General features: G+C 44.2%; 1 protein-coding gene across 2 annotated transcripts in view; it reads right to left on the reverse strand.

The window, feature by feature from the left end:
* Nucleotides 1-1,315: 1,315 nt before the first annotated feature.
* The window catches only part of TULP4 (TUB like protein 4), a 149,227-nt gene continuing 136,962 nt past the window's right edge, over nt 1,316-13,580 (reverse strand). For both annotated transcript variants that reach the window (XM_066546915.1, XM_066546914.1), the window contains exons 14-15: nt 10,972-13,556; nt 1,316-9,266 (exon numbers count right to left, since the gene is read on the reverse strand). In XM_066546915.1, coding sequence (XP_066403012.1) covers nt 9,150-9,266; nt 10,972-13,556 — 2,702 coding nt within the window. In that variant the 3' untranslated portion in view covers nt 1,316-9,149. The remainder of the gene's footprint in view (nt 9,267-10,971; nt 13,557-13,580) is intronic.

The raw sequence follows: 13,580 nt of genomic DNA on the forward strand, positions 1-13,580 counted from the left end.
CTTCCCAGAGCCTGACTTTATATTCATTTCATATTCCTAGTTTTTCTGCAGGAAGAGACATCAGGTAACCCCTATCCACCTTTCACCACTACTCCTGTCCTGCTGGTCCTCTAGCAGTTCCTTTAAGCTGTTTCTTTTCCAGGGTGAAGGGTTCTAGACTTCACACTAATTCCTCATGTAGATGTTGATCTATGCCTTCTGCTGCAGTTCTGTGAATCTCTTCTACATCTTTCCCTTTTCTGTGACCAGCACTGCACAGTATGTGAAGTGCAGTGAACTGGAATTTTATACAGTGATCCTGCATCTTTTGCTTTGCTGTCAGATCTTTTCCCAATCACTACCAATATTTTAGCTTCCTCTTTTGACTGCTGCTCAGCACCAACCTGATGTTTTCAGAGCACTATCTATCATTCTGGCAAAAGGTTTCCCCTAAGTAACAGAGATCACTGCAGAGATCACTATTGCAAATGTGAAATTAGGATGGTTTCTTCCCCCTCCATGTATCACTTCACATTTATCTGTGCTGTGTTTCACATGCCATTTCATTGTCAAGTTTTATGATGACTTTCTGAGATTCTTGACAATTGCCCATTGCCTTTACTTTTTTGAATAATTCATATCACCAATAAAATTTGTAGCTCAATGTTCAAACTTTTTCTAGGCCACCCACGAATATGGTGTGGAGGTGAGGATCCAGCACAGACCCTTGCAAAACTCCAATGGTAACCTAGGTCTATTATGAGGATCCATGCCAGGATTTCCTCATTTGTGCCATAGCTGGGATGTTCATGAGGCAAGGTAAGCTACTTTGCCACCTTTTTTTTTTTTTTTTTGTTTTCTTTGTTCCCAAAAGGTTCTTTTTCTTTTTTTTTAAAGAAATGAGAGAATAAACACTGGCCATCATAGCATTTGTTGTTAAAGATGAGAGGACAGAGCAAATCCTTAGTGGTGATGTTAAGGTTTTCAGTTTGTCAATGACAAAATCAGAAGTACACAAATCCCAAAAGTAATCTCCTTAAAAAGGAAAGCAAGCAGGGTAGAAATATCACAAGAACCACCTGATATTGAGGCAGATAGGAACATTACCACCAGAAAATCTTTGCCATCCAGCCTGTCATGTGAATGACATAAGGTATGATAGGGCTGGTACATGCACCACGTCCAGTGGAACTTGTGGGTACGGTTCCTGAAAAGAGAAAGTGCAATGGCACCTGGCTAGTTATTATTCAGGTTGTTCCAGCACAGATTTATCATCTCCATTAAAAGTATTTAGGTATTGACAAGATGCAGAATGCAACAGAAACAAATCAGCAACTTTCTAGTCTGCAAAATTTTATTAAGCAACAGCTGGACAACTCTTACAACTCCAAATCATCAAGGAAAAATAGGGCAATCAGTCCATCTCTCAATCATGTAGACAGTAAAGAATCTGGACAAACCACACTTTTAGAGGGAAACCAACAATACTTTCTAGGCACCTCCTGCAAAATCTATTACACAAGATACATAAAAGGAGAGGCAGATCAGGGTAGTTTTTAAGTACAATGGAAACCAAGTATATTCAGGAGAAAAAAAAAAAAAAGGAGATTAAAAAAATAATTAAAAAATAGTCTAGGTAAATAAAGTTCACAAATGGTGTACCAAATTTTCAAAAGCCTTAAGAAAAACATGCTGGGCTTGCTCACTTAAGAATGCATGCACCTGCATGACTCTATGCTCATTAAATTGAAAAGAAAAACTAAAAAACCAAACCAAACCAAACAAAAAAAAAAAAAAGGAAAAAAAATCCCAAATCACTTTCAAAGTTATAGTACCAAAATAATGCATTTATAAACAAATGCAACTCCCCTTCTTTTTCAGGAAACACTACAGTGCCTTTTCAATCGAATGCATCCCCATGCTATTCCACAACACCATATATTGTATCTACAATAAACAACGAGGTCTTGAACAGACATACCCTTCCCCAAACACACAACACACAAACAGGAAAAGAAGCAGCAAATGCTGAAATAGTGAAACAGAAATGAAAAACAACCAAAGGCAAATCAAGTATCAAGCAAACTAAAGAAACAAAGGGCAAGTTAGAAAAGTTCTGAACAAATAGTTTCAAACAACATAGGTAAGAATTACTGGCCGAGCATTATTCCTGTGAAATACTTGAAACTCAGGTGTCTACACACTGTTCCAAAATGTTTCTCTTTCATTATTACTTTAATCTTTATCTGTATCTTAAGCCATCTACTTGGCCAGTCAGATAAAATTCCAAAAAAATAGACAACCTTTGTCAGGATTTAGAATTGCTGATCAGTCCGTATTTTAAAACTGTAAACCAGAGGATTAAGAACAGACTGGCAGGCTTTGACATCACATCATTGAAATTTTCATTGAACACTCTGGATAGGTAAGTATTTGGTGTTTTAATTTATTTAATTTTGTCTCACAACAGCATGTTTTCTTGATCCTGCTCTGTCAGCTCTGTGACAGCAAACCAGTGCACTTGCACAGTGCTCCCAAACAATCAATTTGCCTTGAAACACAAATTTCTCATTACCAATTCATTTGCAAAATCCAAAGTTAAAGGGTGAAGCTTTTAGTTTTCTTAGCAAGAATTGCTTCACTGAATCTTATTTCATTCTTTTGTTTCATTAATTGCTTTTGCCCTAAAAATTTTCTAGATGCAGCAACAATCAAACTGCCCAAAGAAACTCCTGATATATCTTCAGTAATATCAGGCAACAGGGAAAGCAGTCTTTTAATCTTAAAAACATCTCTGTGGGACTTCTTAAGAAGAATATTAAATAAATACAAAGACAAATAATTCACATAGACCATTGTTCACAAGTAGCAATTAATTTTATTCCTTTGAGAATGGTGCATGTAGATTCCAATCCTGTAAAGAGGACCTGTGGTGCCTCCCTGCAGACTACTCCTGAGGGCAGCAAGACTCTAAATTGGTATTTACTAATGAAGGTTTGTGCCTTGAAGGGGAAGAGATATGAACACAAAAACCAATTTGTCTACTGGAATTTTCCCATTTTTGTAAGCAGTATAGGTGACTTGCTCTCTTACACTGGGAAAACTATTATGCCAATCTCTAAATAACATAAACAGCTTGCCCTCCTGTCCTGTGATGGAATCCTACAAATGGGAATAAAAGTCAAAAATCTGAATGACTACTCTGTGGCCAGGATTTTACTTCTAGCATTCTACAAGGAGGGTTATACTGAGCTGTCAACACGGCTATTGGGGAATGCTCTATAATTTCCTTGAGTGGATATACATGGGTCATACAAGTCAACTTTAATCACACAGTAATGGGGAAGTACCTTTTGGGTTGGATTCTGGTCTCTTATGCATCTTGGTGTAACCATGTGGTGAGGCTGAAAGTTGGCTCTCTATCAGCATGCCACAGAAGGGTCTCATCTCTTACCAATCTCTAAGTCTGATTTACTGGTCTGGAGTAATTTGGGCCCTGCAGACATGCAATTCCTAACTCTTGCTCTGGGAAACACATTCTTAAAAGTTAATGAAAATTTACTGTGTCTTCTCTCCCCTTTCATTTCATCAAATCAGTTTTTGCACTTTCTGCTCTTTTTATATGAGGACGTAAAATGTTTCTGAGAGGTAAGAGAGCAGCAAGGTAACATAGGATCACACACATCAGGGTGCAAAAAGCAAATGCACAGAAATTGTCTGAGGCAACAGTCAGGCAAGCTCCAAAATCTCCAATGTTTGTAATTTCTGAGAGGACACTAAAAAGACACTTCAAGGAAAGCCTGGATCTATGGAAAGTTTAGGCTGAAGGCTTCAGGAAAGTTAGGTATCCTTGTCTGACACCCGTAGACCTTCATGCATCTTCATAAAAACACTGTTTTACCTGTGGCCGCATCACAGGAAACTTTTGTAACTGAGCTTAACCTGTGTGCAGATTTACTGATATTCAGGCAGCCCGTGGCACATGATACTGCAGTCTCTGGAACTGAGTGCAAAATTGCTAATGTGATAATTCCTTGTTTTTCCCCCTCTCTTACCGCGCACCTTCTCGTAGTTTCTCAGGATGTTGCAGAAACGTGTATTCTTACTGTTTAAACAGTAGGAATGCAGAAACGTGTATTCTTACTGTTGCCACTCCATTTATGCCAGACTTTAAATATAAATTTTTGGATTCTGTTTGAGATAATAATATTTCAAGGATATCACCATTATTTTTTCAAAATTATCAGGTTCTTGGTTTCATCCCTTTGCAACTCCAGCAGAGCAGATTCTGACTTCAGATGGACACAAAGCTGCTGGCTGGCATCAGGGCTCTCTCTGCCCAAAGCTGCTGCAGCCAAACTCCATGGCAGCTTCATGCTGCTCTTGGAGCAGACCTAGAAGGATGAGTGGAGCAACACCTGCTCCAACAGATCTCCTATGGAGCATCTTGAAGAGGCAAAGCTGCTGCAGGCAACGTCAGGGCACAGCTCCATGAGCTCTGCGCAGCACCTTGCCAGAAGCACTGTGGCAGTACTGGAAGCAGCTGAGCCCAACTGCAGGAGGAGCACTTTTAGGCTGAACAGAGGAAAATGCTTCAGAGGAAACTGCTGCACTATTCCTTGTGTCTCAGCTGATTCCAGGCTAGTTTGCCTGTACCTCCACCTGGCATTGAATTGTGCCATCACCAACCCCAACTGAACTACAGTGACCTCCTTACAAACAGCCCGTGCCGTCACACCCTCTCTTATCACATAACTCACCTTATCTTGTACCTCAACAAAAAGCAAACCACCATGCCTTCTATTTTTTAAGCCACTCCCCACCAGAGTATAGTTACAAATAAAGAAGGAAAACAGAGGACAGATTTCTGCAGGTCCCAAAGAACTCATCTAGACTCTGTAGTCTGCATAGCTCTCCGTAGCAAACTCATTGTGTTTAGCTGCCAAAAAATATTTTTGCCTGCATTATGAAGTTTTTGCATATTATCCAGCAAAACCAGGTCTTCCTATAAGCATTTTTAATTTCTTGCAGCAAAATATAACTGCTAGCAAACAACTGCTTACAAAGATGCTCTTTAAACATAAATAAGTGTGTATAACTCACTGATACATAGTAAAAAAATAATCCCTAAATCACTCATTACCTTATGCAAAAAAAAATTTGTTTTTTGGACATTAACAGGAAATCTGCATTAAATTATCTTCAAAAAACTACTCAAAACTCCATACAGAAAAATCAAACCCAAACTAAAACAAAACAAAAAACCAACCCAAAAAAACCCAAAAGAAGCTCCCTAGACTGTTAAAATTATTGCACAACTGAAAAAAATAAGCTTTGGAAAAAACATCCTTTACATCCTTTCAGTGGAAATTACTGCATGTATAACATAACTAGATATTTCTGAACACTTTGCTACATTCTTCCTAGAAGTACTTAAGTTACCTACAGAAAAACTAACAAAATAGAAAATGTAACATCTATCTTTCCGCTGAATGCAATAGCAGTCTTCACTGCTTCCTATTATAAGTGATTAAGTGGGGATATTCTTACTTGTTTCCTATATTGTATCTCAATTGAAAATAAAATGACTTTCATTTGTTATTTTTATAATTTAGGATCCAGTTGCACACTCAGATTTCTATGTATTTACCATTCCTTTCATTAACATTCTATATATTTGAGAGTATTTTCTCCCTCTAATTGGGGATTCTCTAAATATTAAAATCCTTAATTAAAGAGACTTGGCTAAATTATTTTCAAAAAGATAAAAGACTATCTTATCTTATAGAATTTTCTGACAAGTAAATGGAAAGGATGTTGGAAATAGCATTTATTTTCCCAATTTTTTGGCAATTATTCCTTGTTCTTTGCTGAGGCAGAAACCAGAGCTCTTTCTATGCCATGGCTCTTTGTAAGTGCCATCAGAAGGATGCAATCATGACCTGGACCAATGAAACCAAACTACTAACTCTGTTACTTGTTTTACTGGTTTCAATTCTTGGTTCTCCATTAGAACAAAACTACTGATAACTGGAAAAATTTGGCAATAAACAAAGTGAAGAGGAATACCATTCTCTGGAAGGTTAAGAAATTGCAAGCAGAACTCCTTATTTAGATTAGATTTTCTTCAGAAAAGAACATTCACATTGTGTCCATGTCCTGATAATTTTGGCTGATAATGCTCTTCCAGCTGACTATTTCTGACATATGACTAAGTGGCCCTTCCCTCAGCAAGCAAACAAGCCAGCCCTGGTATGTTTCTTGTCTTACAGTGTTCACTGTGTGCCTGTCAAACACTAATTAGGGAACAGCTGGTTAGCACAGACCTTAGGGCAGGTGAGGCCTCTCATCAGCCAATTTCCCTCCTTGTGCACTGGAATTAGTGGACTAAGAATTCAACCTACTGTTTTTACAGCATGTAACTCAATATAGACAAAGGGCTTATTAGTGTTTCCTCTATAAAAACCAACAAGTGAAACATTTCCATTGATTTTCAAGGGACCAGACCAAATCTATTTTGGTTCCTCTGCTCCACACACATTAAACATACAGGCACTCAAACTGTTGAGCAAATCAAGCACATGAAAAAGAACACAAGTGGGCCCAGACAATTAAAGAAAACAAAATTAATTAATTAAAGAAAACGCCAGTCTGATAGATGCCAAGGATAATGTTGAGCCTGACCACTCCCACACACAAGCAGAAGCTGCTAAGCTTTGGGATAATACAGGCATGGTATCTACTGCCCCACTCCTTCCTTCCTACTTCTCCTTCCTCCCTTCCAATGACACCATCTCACAGGTGGTTTTTCCTGGACCTACCCTGTGGGGCATTATCCAATCTAACTCATCACCTCCCCTGGCAACTCTCTGAAACTCCTCTACTGGCATTGCTCCTCCGTGCTGTACAGCTCTGGAAACCTCAGCAGAGCAGCTCACTGCATATTGGCAATTTCTACTACAGCAGGGTCTTATGTGAAATGTTCCTCTAGAATAAATCAAACGCAACACCCATCAGCCCTACTACTAGGACTCAAGAAAAACAAAGAGAGAAAATCACACTTATTCATCTTAAGTTATATGGGCTTTTTCAAGTAAAGAAGCTAAACCGTGGATGAAAGACAAAGCAGCTGTTGACACCTCAACCAGCATATCTTTCCCCGTGATCTTTTAACTTCAAAAGATCCATTTTTACAAAAATCTGCTGTGATGTTTTGTAATCTAATATCCAAATAATTATATGAATAGTTTGGGGGTTTGTACATTACTGGCAAAACTATTTCCATATCAAAACATACTCTGTAGCAAAATGCTGACAAGGAAAGAGAAAAAACAAGTAAACATGTGCACAACACATGGACACTTCTGTGGAAGCAACCTTCTGAAATGCTCAACACGTCCACATGTGCACCAGAGAGAACTGCACAGTCATACTACTGGTATTAAGCTTTCCTCCATCACACTCCATGTAGACACGGTTTTCCTGCTCTTAGCTGGAGCAAGTAACAAGGTGGGTGCCAAAAGACATGATTCTGTCCAATTTTTCCTTTCTCTTTCAAACTCATTTGTTCTCCAGCCAGCCATGATGTTGTTTCCTGCAATGAATTTGCTTCCCTGATGAAATTTCTTCTTGTAATGACTTGCTACACACTTCTGTCTCCTTTCTAATTCAAGCACTGCTGTAGAACTTGATTGATACTGATTGCTAAGAGGACTGAATGCACTGGGTCTTTTCATTTGCTGGAAAAGCTTTGTTTACATGGTGTAAACACACTGAAATGAGGAGCAAGCACAGGCACGGCCTCGGAGGTACATCTGATCACACTGTACCTCTCCCAGCTACAGGCCAAATCACAGAATACTGCTGAACGATGTGAACAAAAAAGCCACACTCATTATTATTTCCTCTCCAGTTTTTTTTCACCTACTGAAAGATGCTTATGCCAGTAACAAAAGAAGCAGTGCTTGTAACTGCTTCTCTGTCTTCTGTCACCTACTGCAAGATGTTTATCCCCCTTAACAGCATACAAAACAAACATACATCAACTTCTTTGATGCAGTAGGTTTTTAAATCCTGGTTCTAGCCAGGACAGAGTTAATTTTTGCAGTAGCCAGGAGAGGGCATGGCTAGAATCTATAGACATTATTCTATACCACCTCCAATCATTTTCTGGGGCCCTGGGAAGGGTCCCATAGTGTGGCAGCACAGTCAGGTATTGGCAGAGGCTCCCCTTGGTGAGCACACATGAGTGAATCCTTCACCTCTCATGCACTCTGTTATTAACATTGCTGCTGTTACTGTTTGTTTTCTTATTTCACTGCTGTTTGCAGTAAATTGTTCTTCTCTCTACCTGTGATCTTTACCTTTTGTGCCTCCAATTCTCCTCTCCATCCAGCTCAGGGAAGGGAAAAGGGGAGGGGGCAGTGAGCAAGTGCTGCATGGTTTGGAGTGTTTTGGTGGAGACACTAAATCGGAGAAAACCATTCCTAAATCATGACAAACACCCACTGGAAACAATTTTTTCTCTTCTGAGTAATACATGACTGTTTATAAATTAAATGTTTACCTACATAAGCCTCCTTGGAAACTGTGGTGCTCAGTTAATAGCAGGTATCAGAGAAGAGACACATATCTTCAAGTATTATAGCTTCTTTTCTTTTTTTACTTTTTCCTGCTATTACTGATGTTTTAGTAGTAGAAGTACAAACTGGACCAGAAAAAAGTCACGTTCCCTGTTTTAAAAAGAATAGCATGAGATAAGGCGGTCTAAGAAGAGCAGTCTGTTTTAATCCCCCCATGAGCTTACATCAGCTACTGTAGCACACACAGCAGAACCACCACAACAAGCCAAAAGCCACACTTCTCCACGTAACACTGAACGCTTCTCAACCCTTCGCTCTTTCTGAGACCCAGCACAACGCTTGAAAAGAAAAAGAAACCAGAAAACAAACGAGCTAACAAACAAACAAACAAACAGAAAACAGCCCCCCACCCTCCACCCCGTGACTGATTAGAGTTAATGCCCTTCTGGCGGGCACCAAGAGACTTTTCCGTTTTACTGCCTTCTTAACTCCCAGGCATCTCTGCACACCTAAAGCAGGCTGCCCTGACATTTTCCATTTGGACTTTATGAGAAGGTTAACATTTTTCTCTCTCCAGTCTCTGCTTTTTCATTTGAGGCGTTGAGTCACATTAGCCAGAGCAACAGCAAAGGCTTGCACTGCAGAAAATGGATACTGAAAGTCCAAAATGTAAGCATTGCCATCAATTCTTCCAAACTGCATCACCTGGGAAGCAGGGGAAGAGGAAAAGGAAGGGAAAAGAGAACAAGGTCAAAAAAAATGAACAAAAAGGAAACAGAGAAGAGAATAAGAGCAAATTTTTTCTGCTTTGTAGGAACACCCCCCCTTTCTCAGGTAATATGATTGGAGCTACAGACATGATGGGGTATGATGCCAAAGAACAGTGAGAGCACTCTACTTTTCGTCTGTATAGAGTATTTGACTGCAATATTTCACTCCACAGAGTAAACTGATAAAATATGCTAGACTGCATAGAGCATTGGTTTAAGTAGCTTGTCACCAATTACTTCAGCAGATATGGGTACACCAGCATCATGCTTCCTGCAGGAAAGTACGAGTCTCTCCCTTGGAAATATCCTACCATCAACCCAACAGAAAACCAGATTTTGTTTTCAAAGAAAGGAGCTTTCAGGGAAGGGGAATAACCAATTTCCCTACTCTAGCACTTCATAGCTGATAAGGTGTTCATTCTTTGCAGTTCTGTTTTCCTCTGCATAAATATCTTCACTAGCACGTAATAACAGCAAGAACGTATTAGCAAAGGGGCAGTAAGAGCTGTTTGAAATGCAAAAAAAGCAAAACCAGTCAGGTTGTTCATTGCTCTTCCACAGGGAATACCTGAAGTTTGGCCTATTATTACTGTTTTTTCATTCACTTCATCGGAAATACAGATTTTATTTGCTGTACAGCAAAGATCCTTGAGCTAGACTGGGGACTGACTGCAAATCAAGGCTGGATTTGTTACCCCTGGCAAGAAAAAACCCCTTGGTTGGGTGGCTTTGCACAGCTGCCCATGGGCACATATCCACAGCCATTTAACTGAAGAAGAAAGGCTCTGATCGCTGCCTTTGAGCTGTTGTTTCATAGAAGCAAAACCAAAAGACTTCCACTGGTCATGCATGTTGGATACTTAAGACACCTAACTCCCAACTTAAATCAGAGGAATCTTTAGTGAACCAGAAGTGACTTACAGCTGGACAAGGAAATAAATATGAGTCTCCTGAATCTCAGTCCAGCATCCTGCTAATTAGCACCATTTACATGCCTGGGTTTGGTGTAGTAGTAGTAACATACCACTCCCAGGCCAAAATTAAATGTTTTGATTTTTTGAAATAGCCACTGATCCTTCTATCCACAGGCAGTTCAAAAGTAGCCCAGGAGCACTTTGCTTTGGGGTGGGTCAGTGTCTCCTCTAGCACGAAGAGTCAACCCCAAGGGCCCAGTAGCTGTTCACAAGTGGAAATTTTGGCATGAAGGGAAGCTAACTGCCTTAGCTACGTGCTGCCTGGCAATGTGAGCAGGGCAAGAAGGGAGCAGTGTTCACTCAATTAGCTGCCATCCACAACCACCACTGATGGCAAGTGCAGCTACCAGTGCAGAGAACTACTGTGTTTGTTACAAAACCTTTAGCAGTGAGAGCCAGCCAGACTAAAGGAGGCCCTTGTTCCCATGTCTGACTGCAATAAGACCAAACGTATTTTGTGTATTTACTTTACAGCTGAACTTCACCCTACATACTGAACTTAGACCTTTGACAGTTGTTTTTTATCAACTATATGGCAAAGCTTTTTTTCATGGAACAGCTGACACAAGCAAGAGGCACTCTGCAGCATGAGTGACAGCTTACTCCTGGCATAGCTTTCCCACATCCTGGCCCCCATTCCAGCAAGCACGTGCCAACCCTTCCTACCTGTCGTCCTTCCAGCTCAATCTGGAAGTTTTTTGCCGACTCCTGGGTCACCCGCCCTCCGAAGTCCAGCTGGTAGACTTGCGTTGCCTCGTTCCACAGTGGCTGCTTGTTGGCCATCACATACACAAAGCCTTGGCTTCCCAGGCGCCCATCCTCCTTCTCACTGGCCTTCCGGCACTTGAATTCATCCAGCTCATTGGCTGTCCTCAAACTCCTTTTAGTTTTCCAACCCTTTTTACTGCCCTGGCTCTGGTTCATCAGTTCATCTCCGCTGATAAAAAGCTCCGGCTCACTCTCTGAACTGTCCTGAAACTCATTTGTCTTGTTTAGTTTCTTGGACTTCAGCTGATCTTTTTGGCTCTTGACCTTCTTTTTCTCCCTCCCCAGCCGAGGGCTGGCTATCAGTGAATTGAAGTCAGTCAGTGTCCTTGCCTCCTTTTTGACCTTGCCCTCAGTGATAGCCTGCACATTTCCTTCCTCGGCTCGACTGTCCAGGCGTTTCCGGCTCTTCTTGCCAAATTTGTCTGTCCTTTGGGGAACAGGGCTTTCTGTCAAGGAGAGCACCTCCTGGAAAGTGTCTGCTGTCTCCACCATTACCTCTGTGCCCACGTGGCCCTGCAGCTCTGCTGGCGGGGGAGACATCACTGGCTTCTCCACCACGAGGAGCGGCTTGGGGGGCAGCGTGCCCTGGGGGTTCTGTACGGGTGGGCAGGCGCTGTAGGAGCTCCAGGGGTGCAAGGCGATCGGTGGCAGCTGTAAACTAGAGCAAGTGCTGCTTCCCGGGTACATGGGTGGCAAAGGGCAGTAGGGGAGGTTGGATGAGTAACCTGGCTGAAGCACAACTGTGGGCTCCTGCTGTGCAAACTGTGTTGGGGCCAGAGCTTCTTTGGGGGAGCAGGGGGCCTGCATTCCCTGAAGGGGTGGGGCGCTGTAGCTTCCTGGGTAAGGTACTCCAACCCCATAACTCGTCTGAAAAGTGGCAGTGGGACTGGTTGGAGACTTGGGGGAAACAAATGGCACTCGAGACATATCCAGATGTTGAGCTTGACCAATGATGAGCGGAGGAGGTTTTAGAGGGTTGGGCACTGAGCTCTGAGATGTCCTTTCCTGAGGAACCCATATGTCTTCGCTCACCATAGGATCCCACTGGTACGGTGGCGGCCGTTTTACACTTAGGGTAGCCTCTGTCAAGGACGCAGGTACGTGCCGTACTGATTTCTCCACTGGGCAGTGCTGAGAAAGGGCCTCATCCTCCGTGAAAGCGGAGTTGATATAATCCGCTCGGTCACGGGAATTGTCAGGCGGGCTCAGCAAGCTGTAGGAGGACTGGGAGGCCAGAGGCGAAGTACTGACAGAGTGAGCAATGACAGAGCTGTGTTGGGAGCCACTCCCTGTGCTCAGATCTGGTCTCATGGCACCAATGCTGGAAGTGCTGCTACCAGCATTGGCACTAGTGATGTTGCCTGCGCCACCAGCGCTCGCACTGCTGCTGCTGCCAGCGCTGCCACTGCTGCATTGGCTGCAGGTGTACAAGGCCGTAGGGACTCTCTGCTGGTACTGTGCGGACACAATGTTGCTCTTGGCCTTAGGAGGAAGTTGCAAGGTGGCTCTCTGACCCTCCATCAGCTGAGCCATTTTCAGGGCTGCCTCTCTGCTATTCCTCCGCAGAGTAGCATGAATGATACTGCTGTCCAGCCTCTGCGCCATGCTTCTGCCCTGGGACAGCTGGCTGGCAATGTCAGGGTAGGGCGGCGGGTCCCCGGCCGGGATGGAGTAGCGGGGCACCGTGAGCCGGTTCAAGGTGGCGCTGGCACAGGGCTGCTGCATCTTCTTCTCGGCAGCCGTGATGCGCAAAGTGGCGGAGCTGCCGGGGCCCGGCAGGGTGTAGGTGCTCTGGGCACAGAGCATCCTGGTGCGAGGCCGGCACACCTCTTCCACGTTCCCGCTGCTGTCGAACGTCGTTATCCGCTCGTAGCCCAGGGGCGTCTGGTAGTGCCCCGCCGGGTAGAGGGAGAACTCGCCCTTCTTGAGGCAGAGATCGAGGGGCGGCTGCGGGGGCCCGGGCGGGGGCGGCAGGGGGGTGGGGGGCACGGCGGGGATGGTGCCGGGGTAGGGCGGCGGCGGGTTCATCTTGTTCAGCTGCAGCTCCTGAGCGGCCCCGAAGATGACGGCGTCCCCTTCCACCAGCGGCGGCCCGGGCCGCGGGGCCTTGGCCTTGGGCGGCGGCTCATGCTCGCGGTCGCCGTGGTCCCGCAGGTCGGCCAGGGCGATGGCGGGGGGCGCCGGGGGCGGCGGGGCGAGCGGCGGCGGGGCCGGGCGGCCCAGCTCGCCCACGGCCAGCGCCCCCGCCCCGGGGCCGGGAAAGCGGCCCGGAGCCCCCGGGAAGGGCCCCGGCCCCTCGCCGCCCGCCTCGGCCGGCGGGTTTGCCAGCACGTCCAGCTGCACGTTCTGGTTGGCGAGCAGCGACTGCACCAGGCCGATGCTCTGCGTGGGCGACATGGCCTGCGCCGAGCTGTGGATGGGCGCGATGGGGATGTTGACGGTGCAGGGCGGGCTGCTGGCGGGCGCGCCGGGGGCGCCGGGCACTGCAAGGGACAACAGAGAGCGTC

Source organism: Molothrus aeneus, chromosome 3, assembly GCF_037042795.1.
Source record: "Molothrus aeneus isolate 106 chromosome 3, BPBGC_Maene_1.0, whole genome shotgun sequence".
Taxonomy (NCBI): Eukaryota; Metazoa; Chordata; class Aves; order Passeriformes; family Icteridae; genus Molothrus; species Molothrus aeneus.